Raw genomic sequence first — 14,183 nt, forward strand, 5'->3', positions numbered from 1 at the left:
TTAAAATCGGAAAAACGTTTACCGAACAGAATTGATGAAAAAAGTTTATGGCGATGATTGTCTATCTCGTGCCAGAGTTCATGAGTGGCTTACACGTATCATAGATGGTTGTGAGGCCATAAATGGCAATGAACATACGGGCCGCCCAAAATCAATAAACACCGAAAACTCCATCGAAACTGTTCGTAAATTTATCAAAAGTGAACCGAAATCATCGTTGAATTTCATGGAATCGGAGTTGAATATCTCCAAAACGTCGATTTATCGCATTTTAACTGATCGTTTGGGCTTACGAAAGGTCTGTGCACGTTTTATTCCGCACAAGTTCACTGAGGACCAAAAATTGCTCAGAATTCAACATTCGAAACACCTCATCAAAGAGGCGAAAAAGACGAGAACTTCCTTTACAACATTGCAACTGGTGATAAAACGTGGTGTTTCCAACATCAACCTGAAACTAAGCGTCAAAGTTCCGAACGGAAGGCCCCAGATGAACTACCACCCAAAAAATCGCGTTTGGAGAAGTCGATTCAAGTCGATGCTCATTTATTTTTACGATTCCAAGGGAATCGCCCACGAGGAGTTCATGCTAACGGGCCAAACCGTCAATGCAATTTTCTATCTTAGCGTTTTGAGGCGTTTGTTGCATCGCATTCGTCGATTTCGCCCTGAATACCGCGAAGGAGGAAGCTGGCGTTTATTGCATGGTAATGCAGCATCTCATCGATCAACTCTTGTGACTTATTTTTTGACTAGAAATCGCATTTTAATCATCAATCGCTGAGCGTATTCCCCTGATATGGCTCCAAGTGACTTCTACCTGTTCGGAAAATTGCATTTGGCCGTGAAAGGTAAACGTTTTGCGTCCGTAGACCCATCCAAAGGGCTTGTGCCGACATCCTCAAGGACATTCCGGTCAATGACCTGAAAAACTCTTTCGAAAAGTGTTTAGATCACCCAAAACATTGTATCGAGGCCAGAGGGGACTGACTATTTTGAATAAATAAACTCAAAGTTCTGAAAACAAAGTTCCTGTCATTTCTATTTTAGCGCAGTCTTGTTTATTTTGGACTTCACCTGGTAAGTAAAAGTTTATTCCGTCTTGTAGTAGAATTAAGCTTCTTCTTACATTCTTCAATATCTTTGACTTTTACTTTGCGTTCTCCATGGCCTTCAGTACAGCCTAAACATCACCAAAGACTCCAATATGTTTCCCGCTCCATCTCCTCTCAATTCCCCATTCTGCCCTTTTCAAAAATTTCCGTTTTGAAAACACTTGTTTTCCTCCCATTTTTGGACCCATAGGTATAGGAAATATTTGTAAAATTTTTTTGAATGCTCTCTGGATTACTCCATTGTTCATTCAATGAAAATTTCACATCAAATTTCCCTCCAAAATGAAACTATGGGCATAAGATCATCCTTAGATGCCCAGATAGCATCTGAAAGATTTCTCTGTGTTTCGAAGTTCCATCTTCGTACCAGAAACCATATTTATGGAGCCTCCACATTACTTTTATTGCTTCCTACTGTATCTTAAGATCCAAGGTGAGCAAATCAGCCAAGGGCTCTGCAGCATTGTTGGAAAATCTTTAGTGCGCGATCCACTCTCAACGAAATATGTCCAAAGTCAGGTTTTTATCCAGGATTCTTTCTAGATATTTTACTTTCGTAGACTCGAAGACTGAGTCCATCCAATTTCAGTTGTCTCGTGAACAAGAATAAGGCAGTTTTGTTCTCATTGACGGAAAGACCTTGTCTCGTGCACCAGTTGTGTATTTTATCCGGAACTCGCTGCACTTTCATGCAAAGCCTTCATCGGGATTTCTTGCACTAAAGAAAAATATAAATAAATAAAATAAAAATATAATAAAATAAAATAAAAATAAAAAATATATAAATAGTAAAAATTTTAAAAATGTTGTGCTGCTATTATTTTGAGCGCATGTGCGTATTAACTATACTGATAAACTTATATAGGCAATGGGAGTTCGGAAGTTTGTCAATTGTTAAAATTTTTAATGACAAAAGTTGCAAGCTGAGAACTGAGTACCGAAAGACTTACTTTATTCGTCGTACATAAATATTGCATGAAAATGTGGGTATCAGAAGTAATATTTTATGGCCATATAAGTAAGTACGTGTATATGTACCGCATCATGCAGGCTTGGAAAAGATAAGTGTACAGCCAGTGAAGTACGGATCAAATCCAATTTTTCGGTACACACTCGCAGCTAAAGTGGTGGGTATTGTAATCTAGAAAAATAGTCAACATCCCCATAAGATATTGGTTTTGCAAAATCATTAGAGGAAGACGGCTCTTTAGAAGAAAAAGGGCTGAAGAGCTGCAACATATAAACAGTTCAAGAGGAGATTGCTAAAAAGCGCATTATTTAAACTTTTCAAAATATTGGAGGCATTTAGAATAACTTATAAAACGAAAACGGTTCAGTTAGGTTAGATTAGGTTATGGTGGTAGTCGGTCCAACTCACTTAGACCTTACAGGCCCGTTGTGATAGCACTGTGCGACACGGGAACCTCGTTTATTTATCTTCATGAAACCATTTTGAGGCTCTTATGAAGCGCAGGATTGGTCTAATCCCCTGTAAGAAGATTGAAAAAGTGTTTACCTAGACAACCTGCTCTGATTTGAGCTAAGGCTGGACAATTGCAAAGGAAGTGCTCAGCTGTTTCTTCTTCTTCCTCATCTCTACAACTTCTACAATATCCATGGGAGAATATTCCTAGTCTCAAGGAAAAGCCAATGACCGGTGACACAAGCCACGACCTTCGAGATATCATCTGTTGAGAGGCTAAGCAATTCCTTTTTTCTTTTCTTGTTTATTTGCGGCCATAGTAGCCTAGCTGTTACGCATGTATCTTCAGCTTTCCACGACCTATTGGCCTTTTGGCAAAATTTTGTTTTTCGTTGTTAATTTTCGCGTGGCCATAGGTATCCCAATGATACTTTTGTCCTTAAAGCGCCAGAGATCCATAAAAAAAGCTATTCTTTAGACCTTACTCATAATTTCAGCGAAACTCGCCTTTTGAGCAGATGACCACCATACAAGTATTCCATATACTAAGGTTGGTCTACCTACCGAAGTATAGAGCCAATGTGTAACGCAAGGTGTTAACCCCCCTTTAATACCGACCGCTTTTTCGCAGGTATATAATGTAACGTTGGCCTTTTTTACTCTTTCCTCAATATTAGATTTCCATGTAAGTTTCCTTATTAATATGAGTTCTAAGTACTTGACATTCCCTATCAAAGGAATCTCCACACCCTTAAAAACCAGTGGGGAGATTAGTGGAAGCCTATGTTTCCTTGTAAATGGTTCAGTTACACAACAGAAATAAGTCAGTGACCGATTTTACATAGGGATTGGAAGGTCAGGTTCTTGGGGTTTTTCGCTTGTCAATTAATGTAGTTAGGAAAATTAATGGAAATAAAAAAGTTTTCGAAACATAAAGAGTAGAAAAATAAATATGATAATAATTTTAAATTCTTAAATGTTTCACTAACGAGTTGCAAATAACTCGATGCCTTTAAATTATCTACACTTTTCCACCGAATTAAGCCTAACAACAGGTTGAATGAATAAAACTAATAAATGAGCCAGATAAACTTTTGGCATCTCTAATAAAATTACAAACACACCGATGCCCAGGTCCATAAAAAAGGTAAAGCGTCGTAAATGAGACAATCAAAATAGTAAAGATCAGGCTGAATGAGGAAACCCTTTGCAAGCTGTCAATTTATTTCGCCTTGAACAATTTCAAGCTGTGACAAATAGTTTTAAAATTGGTTTAACCGTCGAAAAATGTATTAACACAGTTACAAGCAGTTGCACAGCTTGTCAACTCACATAAAATATATATGTAAAAAGACAAGAAAAGTAAATGGAATATATTTACACAATTGAGTTGTCCGAACATGAGTGCTAACACCATGGTGACGACCAAATGCATAGTGTCAATAAGAGAAGTAGATATTACAAAGATTTATGTGCGTGTTATATTTCACCCCTTCGACAGCGGCGGAGCAGTAACGCCGGCAGCGCTACGCTTCGCCACATTCTTGATGGCTGAGAAAACATGAGTGAGCGCGCGTGAGATCATGAGTGGGAGTGAATTTGTACGTGTGTGACTGTGATAGTTTGCACAGCAATGACAGCACAGCAATAAGGCGATTAGGATTTTATTGAGCTTTGGGTTGTAAAAAATATTACTGCTAGCAATGACAACATTGTCACTATTGAAACGCGTGAGTAAATACGAAGAATTGCTAAAAGTGTGAAGTAGTGAACATACATAATATACCTACATGCATACATACATATGAAAAATTATGGCGCAAAAGTTTAAGAACATCAGCGTTGAAGTGAGAAATGTAACTAAAATTTTTATGATTTTTCACAAGCGTATAACATTTCAGATCAAATAACGGTTTTATGTAACAGCATAAAGGAATCGAGATGGGTATAGAGATATGCATCTCAAAATGCGCTCAATTATGAGAGGAGAAAATTTAGCAATGTCTCTCTGTTCGTACGTCCATGCGCACGATAACTCGAGTACAAATTCAATGATCTTGGTATACATATTTCCCCTTATCCAAAGTAGGGGATATTGAAAGTGTTCAATAATTGAGCGCATCTCACTTGTAACGATAATTTAAAAAAATTAAAATGTGATATCTCTGTTAAAAATAAAGCGATATTATTCAAATTTGGTAAAAATGATGAAAAACCAAAAAAAAAAACCACATGGCTAAATCCACTCCTCTCATCAGTTTGAGCATTTCGGTATACATATATACAAGGTGACGCAGAATTAATCATAAATTTTTGTTTTTGAATAACTTTTTTCAATAAGTAAAAAACAAAACGAATTTAAAATAATTTATAAATAATTTATGAATAATCAATTTATTTTTATTTAGTCTTCCAAAACTAGCTTACAGTGCAAGAGACACTGAAGAGGAATCGTTGCTTACAGGGTTTGAAAAGTAATGAGCCTTCCCGCGCGGAGCGTCTGCCAAGCGATCAACGGAATCGGCTGGTTAGGGGAAAATGATCGTTGGACCTTCCCCTTCCACTAGAAACCAGTCCCAGTTCGCTGGCAGCGGTGTAGTCAACATCGCTCCGCGCGTGAAAGCTGAAATGCGAAAATGCAGCGATCGTTGGAGCCACGTTACCCGATCAAATTTTACGTAAAGCTTAACAAAACGAGTACCGAAATCATTGGGTTACTCAAGGAGGCTTACGGGGACCAATCTTTGTCCAGTGCCCAGGTAAAACGGTGGCACAAGTCGTTCAAGGTAGGCCGGGAGGACGTCGAAGACGAACAGCGATGTGGAAGGTCTTCGACGACACAAACAGACGAAGATGTGAACCGGGGGGAAGATGGGGGTTCCGATGCTTCCCCATCTTCCTTACAGCCCAAACCTGTCCCCTCCGGACTTCTTCTTGTTCCCGCGCCTGAAAAGAAAGCTGAGGGGAGGCGTTTCGACTCCATCGAGGCGACCCAAAAAACTGTGACAGCCGAATTGAACGCGATTCCGGGGGATGAGTTAAAAAATGGTTCCTGCAGTGAAAGAACCGCTACCAGCGGTGTATTGACGCTTAAGGGTCATATTTTGAAGAATATTAGTTGTATAAGCCAAAAGGTTTAATAAAATTGCTTAAAAAAAGGTTCATTACTCTTCAATCAAACCCTGTAGGTGTCCCAAAGGCCTCAGTACTCCTTTCAATATTTTACAGTGTTTTCTAGAGAGTGATAAAATCAAGTTTGAAGTTTTCGTATTCCAAGTTCTTAGTCCATGATTTTGACAGTTTTGTACGAGGTTGAGTGTTCTCATATCGACTGCGCTTCCAGAGCTAGTTCCTTATTTCGTTCCATTATCAGAAAAGAGAGTGATTGGTGTAGGTCTGACGTACTCAATATTGGAAAGCGAATACCTGCCTTAGCGAGCTCATCGACTCTTTCATTTCCTTCTATTCCTTTGGGTCCTAGTACCCAGTAAATAGTGACCTGCTCATTTCCGCAGAGTTCATCTATTTTGGATCTGCATTGTTGAACGTCGGAATGTTAGTTAAGGAACCATAAGTTAGTGCAAGGAGCAGTAATTGCTTTAATAGTCGCTTGGCTATCAATGAAAATGTTTGTGCGAGTATCGAGCGTAGTAAATTCCAAGTCTAATTCAGCATTCGTGTATTTTTTTGAGAACATTCCTTTCAAATGTTTGCTGTTTTTTCGTATCTTTTTCACCCAAAGTCAATCTTTCAGCTCTACAGGGTCCGGCACTCGAATTGTAACCAACTTCAGAGCGCTCGCGCACGACAAACAGCTGATCTGTTAGTTGGCTAAATGATAGTCCCGAGTATTGTTTACAAGCGCGCGGAAGCATTTTGCCCAGAGTAAACGCGAAAAAAGATAATCAGTAATTAATTTGACTAGCTGGAAAATCACAACCAGTGATTGTTGTCTAGCTACGGTTTTACATAGTGCCAGATTGCAGGATCGGTTAAGGAGTTTTGATTTGAAAAGTTTTGTAAGTGATGCATGCGTGCTATTAGCTACCAAAGTAATTAGGGTGCCTGAAAATTTTTTGGAGATCAAATTGTGAACAAAAGACACCCACTCATACTCCTTCCGCCATGTGGATTCTAGACTTTCTGCCATCCATTTTGCTTTGTAATGACGCTAGGCTTTTTGCCAAATTTAATTCGTGGAATTACGTAGTCTGACCTTGCATTCTAAGCCAGAATGTTGCTGTGCCCAAAATCATCTGTGAGAATTGTCCTGGCATCTTCAGTCGTCGAGCAAATCTTTTGGCTGAGTTTCTTACTACTAATTTGATTGGATGGCGGTTGAGAATTCTGTCTATTACTGTTGTTGGAGTTGTGCTCATAGCGCCGACTACTTTCTTCTAAAGGAATAAAATTATGATGCTTTTTAACTACAGTAAGTTTTGAAACTTTTGAGCGCGACTTAAATTTTATAATATACATTTTTTGTGAGCTCGTTTAACTATCAATAAAAAAAAATATATGAGTTAGTTTGCCTAAAACTTCACTAAGATTATGAAAATTGTAATAGTGGTCTTAAACTTTTGTGCAAAACTGTATTCACTTACGCACGGGAATGCCATATTAATCAGCAATATTTGCACTGCACTTATCACTGACTATTGCTTCAATGGCATGTCCTAATACATATTAGCCCTGTTCCTTCTCATCCTCCTTCATTTCCGGATGCTTGTTTAGCATGAAAGCAAGAAAACGATTCTGCAAACAACCTTCCGCTGGCATTAAAAATAGATTGTCAAAGCAAAATATGAATAATTGAGAAGAGTAGCAATTGTTGCTCTTATTGTTAGATACTCGCTTGGCTTATTTCCTGCATAAACTTATAAATGTTTATTAGCATCCGTATTATTGGTTCCGTACTAGTGAACTTTTAGTTAAATTGAAACTTTGATGCTTGTGAGCAGTTTTGTGACTGTAACTCGTAACAGAAAGTAGCTAACTGCAGTCAGCTTATATTTTTCTGGGAGCAGTGAATTTGTGAAAAAAATTTTTCATTTCAAAAATTTATCATATAAAAAAAAAAAAATTTCACATCAAAAAAATTTTTCGTATAAAAATTTTTTTTTGATACAAAAATGTATGTATGATAAATTTTTGGTATGGAAACATTTTTTTTAGTATGTATTGTAGAATCCATCCCTTTGTGCTTTACATACATAGGGAGTTTCACAAAGGTCAATGATCTGATACGGCTTTTTTCAGACTGAGAAAATTGCACAACAAAATAAGAAGAGTTTTTGTAAGATTTTTTTGTTATTCATTTTTTAAAAATTCCTCTTTACTTTTCGAAAGATTTTATCTATTTTTACCTAGCTCAGATCTATCTAATTACTGTCAGGGAATTCTTACGTTTCCCTGCAGGGTATATGCAAACTGGGTAGAAGCGCATTGACATTTCCTTGGATTTAGTTTGCTTTTGCTCGATTTCTTGCTATTTGTCAGTTAATACACTTCCATTCGTACATGTTTACATACATACCTATGTATCTCTGTGTGTCTATATTTTTCCCGTTTCCAACTGAGCGATTGTATGCAGTCAAGCGGCAAATAATTGCTGTGTTAAGTATGGAAAGCGCTTTCAACAAACACTTCACTCCATATTGAGAGACTGATGTTGCTTTTTTATGTTAGCAGATATACTTTAGATTATTTACAAATTTTCTGTGAAGTGCGCCATCAGCGCAACGATTGTGAGAATACTGCAATAATGCTAACAATTCGCTCAGTCCACTGATATCAGCACTGAAAGTGTGGATGTGTGTATATATTGTGGGCTATAATGTGTTGTAAGTGGCATTGATATCTGTCCGTATGCTCTTAAGTGAGTAGAAAGTAGCAACTTGGGACATCATGGCGTATGAGCAACCGATACTTGAACGCATCTGTACTGAAGGAGTAACTATTTGAACAAATCTATGATACTTCAAGGAGCATTATTTCCTACTCTTCAGATAAAGTATGTGCTATATTCCGCTGAAATCACTTAAGCCTTTTAGTGTTTGTAAGAGGCTTAAAAGGCGATGGCAAATCTGGGAAGAAGAGACTCCACTCAGAATATGTTATGAGAAAATATTGAGATGATTTAAGAAAAGAGGGGATAAGAGTTTACCAAGAAATAAGATGGAGAGCGAAAGCAAATAGTGCAAGAAATTTAGGGTTAGACAAATTCTCAATTCCTTCAAGACGGCATTCAATCTAATTCACTTTTCAGAATAATATTTGATAGGACAAAATGTCCTTGAAACATCCTGCAGATTTAGATTTAGTGCGTAAGCTATCTCATATTTAGCTTATATATATATATATATATAATTGGCGCGTACACCTCTTTAGGTGTTTGGCCGAGCTCTTCCCACAATTTGTGGTGTGGGACTTAATGTTGTTCCACAAATGGAGGGACCTACAGTTTCAAGCCGACTCCGAACGGCAGATGTTTTTATGAGGAGATTTTTCATAGCAGAAATACACTCGGAGGTTTGCCATTGCTTGCCGAGGGGCGACCGCTATTAGAAAAATGTGTTTCTTAAATTTGGTGCTTCACTGAGATTCGAACCTACATTCCTCTGTGAATTCTGTATGGTAGTCACGCACCACGCACATTCGGCTACGGCGGCCGCATTCAGCTTAGTTATTAGTTAATTGTAATATTTAATGAGAGGTATTCACACGTAATGAAAAATGTGAAATTTGAAAAAGGTGTGCCGAGAAGTACCGACAGAACGGTAACTCCTAAAACACACAGGCTAAAAATCCTATTGTGTTCACAGTTCTGGAAACTAAAAGGGTTTATAGTCGAGGAGGAAAGAAGAGAAGTGACAGAGAGAACGATATAGGATAGCATAGAGACAGAGATAGGAGAGGCTACCTGTGAGAATTTTCCAGATTCTTTGGCAAATCTGAAAATATTTTCCAATTGGAGAGAACGAACGTCACTTAGTAATTCTGGTGGAAGAAGTATTTCAGAAAATGAATGACCGACTCTGAATTATTTGATAAAGAAGACGTCAAAAGGTGCGTCGACAGGTTTGTTAGCATACACTAATATCTTACCTATGTCATATATAAAGGGTGGTTAATTTTCAAGGGCTGATGTTGAATGTGAACCACACCTAACCGTCAACGACACCGTTGGACTTCTTTCTTTGGGACTATTTGAAAGAAAAAGTGTACATTGATAAGCCAGCAACAATTCAAGAGCTAAAGGATGAGATAATTTTGCACATTAACGGCATAGAACCTCAATTATGCCTCAGCCTCATTGAAAATTTGGACCATCGGATGGAGGTGTGCCGCCGAGGCCGCTGTGGCCATTTGGCCAATATTTTATTTCATACGTAATTGAGCCACACCAATATTATCATAATAAAGAGAAATAATAATAAATAATAATTTCTTAAAAAAATTGTATGTATTCAAAATCAACACCGGCCCTTAAAACTTAACCACCCTTTATAAAAAATTTTGAGCTTGATTGCTTGTCAATTCTGTGAAGAATTACGGTTACGCTGGCTGCCGCTCTCCACGAAGTACAGAGAGGCACACTTAGGCCAAAGAGCTTATTGTGATGCCACATTTGTGAGCTCTGATTCCGTCCCTTTGAGTTCTAATAAGTTTCTGAGTAAGAGACGCTGAGGGCTCCGATCGCTTACATTTTTCAAGTCTGTTAGGAATTTGAGGAAGTAACTGGTAAGTTGGAGATGCCGCTTTTTTCTCAGGGCGTAAAAGTGGCTGAGTTGCTGCTCTATGCTCTCCGCCTACACCTTATCTACTCGTTGCTTGTTCAATGAAAGCTGACCTAAACTGGAATTTACTAATTAGAAAAGGAATTCCTTCCATGGCTGCTCGTTTGCAAGACAGCTTCCACGAATGTCTCTGTGTCTGTATACCCCTTCTAGACTCGTAACTTACTTTATAACCAATTCGTTCAACAAGTTTTTGCATTCGATGACTACTTTCGAGAAGGTGTATTGCAATAGGATGTTTTATATGCAACCAGACTCTTAAAACCTGGTTTTCGAGCGCACTCCGAACTACTTTTCTTTTTGCGGTTAACTCAGTCTGAAGGAGGCTACAATGGCCCGCTAGTCCTAAGCTGAAGTTCAGTAAGGGCTTGTTTGGGTGGATCCCACTGCGAAGTCCAGATGCCCGCAGATTTTTGCTGCAGATTCATAAGACCTTTGGATACGTTCCTATTTGGTAGTCTAGTAAATAATCGGTTTTCATAGCTAATGCTTGGAATCAGATTTTTAAGCTCGAACAGTTTTATTGGAATCGCGTCTAGAGTTTTGGCGTGTCTGAACCTAAGTTACATTAACAGAATCGCTTTTAATGTTGGTGCGTTGCAGCTAGCCTGGAACTTACTACACAAGTCTATCGAAACAACATTCAGAGTAGCTTTGGTTCGAGAGGAAGGCAGTTTAATCGCGTACTAGCTGCGTATAGCACGTTTTATATTTTGCTGACAATTATTGCTTTTTTTAATGCTTTTCCCCAGACAGGGACTATAGAGAAAAGGATGTGTTCGACTACCAGAGCGAACAACCAGCGGCTTTGGCTGGTATCTTCGCTCTACGGATACCTTGCCTACGATTCCATATAAGGCAATGTTGACTCTCCCGCATCGACCCTTCAGGTTTCGGTTTGAGATTAGCTTTCTATCAGGAATCACACCGATGTGTTTTTTCTCTTTAGAGAAAATGCGCCCGAGCCCGTTTATGGTGGGTGGCTAAAGAGCAGATAGTTTATGATACCGCCTCATGACTAGTATTTCATAGTAGTAATTTTATAGTAGCTTGTTCAGAACTTGAATATGACTTCCCGGTGTTGGAAATGCAATGTCATCGGCGTTGGCCACTTGTATTACCAGGAGCTGCTACCTAGTAGTTTTAAAACTATCTTGTTAGCTGTAAGGCTCCAAAGAGGGTGAGGAGAGCTCTTTCTTATATGGTGTCTCCAGTTAAAGGCATGGTTATGAAAGAGTTACCCCTCCTCCTCTGAGATAATTGGTCTGCTCTCTTAAAAAATCTATACATGCATCACCAGAAGTCACTTCAATCTTACTTAGCGTAGAGAGATAATAACAGTCACCAGATAGACGTGGTTAAAGGATCGTCCTATACGGACGATTGCTCGATAATGGCGTCGGCTGGCCGCTAATTCTTGGGGCAAAGACAAAGAAATGTTGCTGGCGGCATTTAAAGCAATTGGTCGGTGATTCGCAATGGATAAAGCTACAAACTTGTCAGAATACTGATATCAGGACAACCACGGTCAGCCTCCTAGAACACCTACACAATCAGGAATCATTGCTTCCTGTTAAGGAGCACAACAAAATGCTCAGCAAGCAGTTTCTGCTCGGATGCTACCACAGGTATCACCCCTGCATACATTTGTTTGAGCCTGAGCTACCTCCCAGTCACGTCAGGAGATATCTGTTTAACTACACTGACGAGAACCAGGCCAAAATACAATTACAACTACTGGACCGGACAGACGAGCACTAAACGACATTCATTGGGAGACCCTTAGCACTTTCCTAAACTCCCGACCCAAGAATGCCGTTGCCGGAGTCCAATTACCACCATTTACAGACATAGAGCTTTAGCTTCTCGCATGACCCGCGTAACTTTGACATACCAAATATATGTACAGCATGTGAAGGCACACCACACGACAATAACCATCTCTTCAGATGCCCCATCCAATCTACTCACCCAAAAACCCTCTCCCTTTGGACCCAACCTGTTGAAATAGCACTCTTTCCTACTGTTAGATGAGTTAGACGAAGGCGACCGCTGACTACATCACACAGACAGGGTTGAGTAAGTTGTTTCGACAACAACTACAACGTGATTAAAGGCTCCTTTTGTGTGGATTCGCAGTGTTAACTCTTTAAAGCCAACCCAACTTTCGATTTTGGAAATAATCATAATCACGTGAGTGGTAGTATCCACTGACTTGAATGTAGGCACAAATGTGAGTAATTAAATTAAATTACCTGAAATGCAACGAGATTCCAGACTTCTTCATGCGAGGAGAAGACGCAGGCTGTGTAGTTCCGCCCTTTGAAATAGTAGAGTTGAACTGAGTGCGATAACGCCACCGGTATAGCCGTCGTCACTATCAATACCCAGGCAAAGATTATTGCACTGAAAGGAAAATCGTATAAATAAACGAGAGCTTCATCCATTCTCCTAAGCCGCACAAAGAACTTATTTTCGTATAACAAAGAGAGAAAACTCGTGGAACTAATTGAATATCGCGAACAATGCGGCCAGTTAATGTGCACATAATTTCATTTACTCACAGCATTGCATTGCGCTCGGTGCGCAAGGACATACTCGTCACCGGATGCACGACAGCCAAAAACCGATCGAGTGACATCAGCACCAGCGTGTAGACGCTGCCATGACAGGTGACCACAATCATATACTGCACGAATTTGCACCACAAATTGCCGAATGGCCACTCGGGCAGCACGTAATCGGTGGCGGTGAAGGGCACACAGAAGATGACGAAGAGTATATCCGAAATGGCCAAATTGATGATAAGCAGGTTAGTTGTGGAGCGCATCTGTTGATTGGCGACGACCACTGCAATGAAATTGAATAAGAGAGATAGAAAAATAAGTATAAACAAGACACAAAATGGGGGATGTGAAATGGTAATTAAAAATAATTAGCATTCCGTTTTATATTTTTTATTTGTTGCAGACAAAAACTATTATTCACACTCACACTATCTTCTGTAAGTATTTCTTTTTATAGAGTCATTTTAAGTAAACCCAGATATTTCTGCCTTGTTGTATAATTTGATGCTTGCAATGAAGGAATGTTTAATTCAGCAATTGACGTGGCATAAAACACACTTCAGAGGCAGCAAACCTAACAAAAGGAAAGCTTGTCTTCATCGGCTCGGATTGCGAAAACACATGTACGAGCACATGAGGGTGATCCATATTTTTCGTATGAGCGAATTTCGCTCTAAAACGTTTTGAAATTATTGCTTTTAAGGATAAAATTGGCTCAGTGTCTTTAAATTCCTTTAAGGAGATCATATTTTTTTGATTCTTATTCACTCCGTTCGGGAGCATAAGGCCTCGACAAGACTCTTCCATCGTACATGGTTCCGGGATGTGGTTTTTGCTCCATCCCACGTGATGTCGGAATTTGCTAGCTCATGCAACATCCACCTTCTCCAAGCAATCTTTGACCGATTGTGACTTCTGCTCCCTTTCGCGTTCTAGTCTAGTGCCATTCTCGTGATGCTACCTGGTGGTGGACCTATCTATCGCCACTGCTACTTTCTGCGTTTGATTTGCCATAGAAGCTCATAAAAGGCCATAGAAGTCATAATTAGGTTAAATCAGGCTTGGCGGTCCTCCATAGTAGAACAAACATAGGCTCCCGGCTTAGGAGCTCGCAAAACAATAAATTTTACCAGGTTTTTGATACTAATAGAACTGAGATACTTAATCTAATTATAATAAAAAAGGTTCACCGAGCATTCTAACCATCCGCCTAGATACAGTCGTGCAGTAGCAGAGAAGATGATGTGTGGTCTCTTGCTCCTTCACATCACAGGGAATT

The 14,183-nt window shown here is 39.3% G+C and overlaps 1 protein-coding gene across 1 annotated transcript in view; it reads right to left on the reverse strand.

Annotated features, from left to right (window-relative positions):
- Nucleotides 1–14,183, reverse strand: part of LOC129238461 (allatostatin-A receptor) — a 71,952-nt gene that overhangs the window by 39,608 nt on the left and 18,161 nt on the right. The window contains exons 2-3 of the mRNA XM_054873486.1: nucleotides 12,902–13,187; nucleotides 12,593–12,743 (exon numbers count right to left, since the gene is read on the reverse strand). Coding sequence (XP_054729461.1) covers nucleotides 12,593–12,743; nucleotides 12,902–13,187 — 437 coding nt within the window. The remainder of the gene's footprint in view (nucleotides 1–12,592; nucleotides 12,744–12,901; nucleotides 13,188–14,183) is intronic.

Source organism: Anastrepha obliqua, chromosome 2, assembly GCF_027943255.1.
Source record: "Anastrepha obliqua isolate idAnaObli1 chromosome 2, idAnaObli1_1.0, whole genome shotgun sequence".
Taxonomy (NCBI): domain Eukaryota; kingdom Metazoa; phylum Arthropoda; class Insecta; order Diptera; family Tephritidae; genus Anastrepha; species Anastrepha obliqua.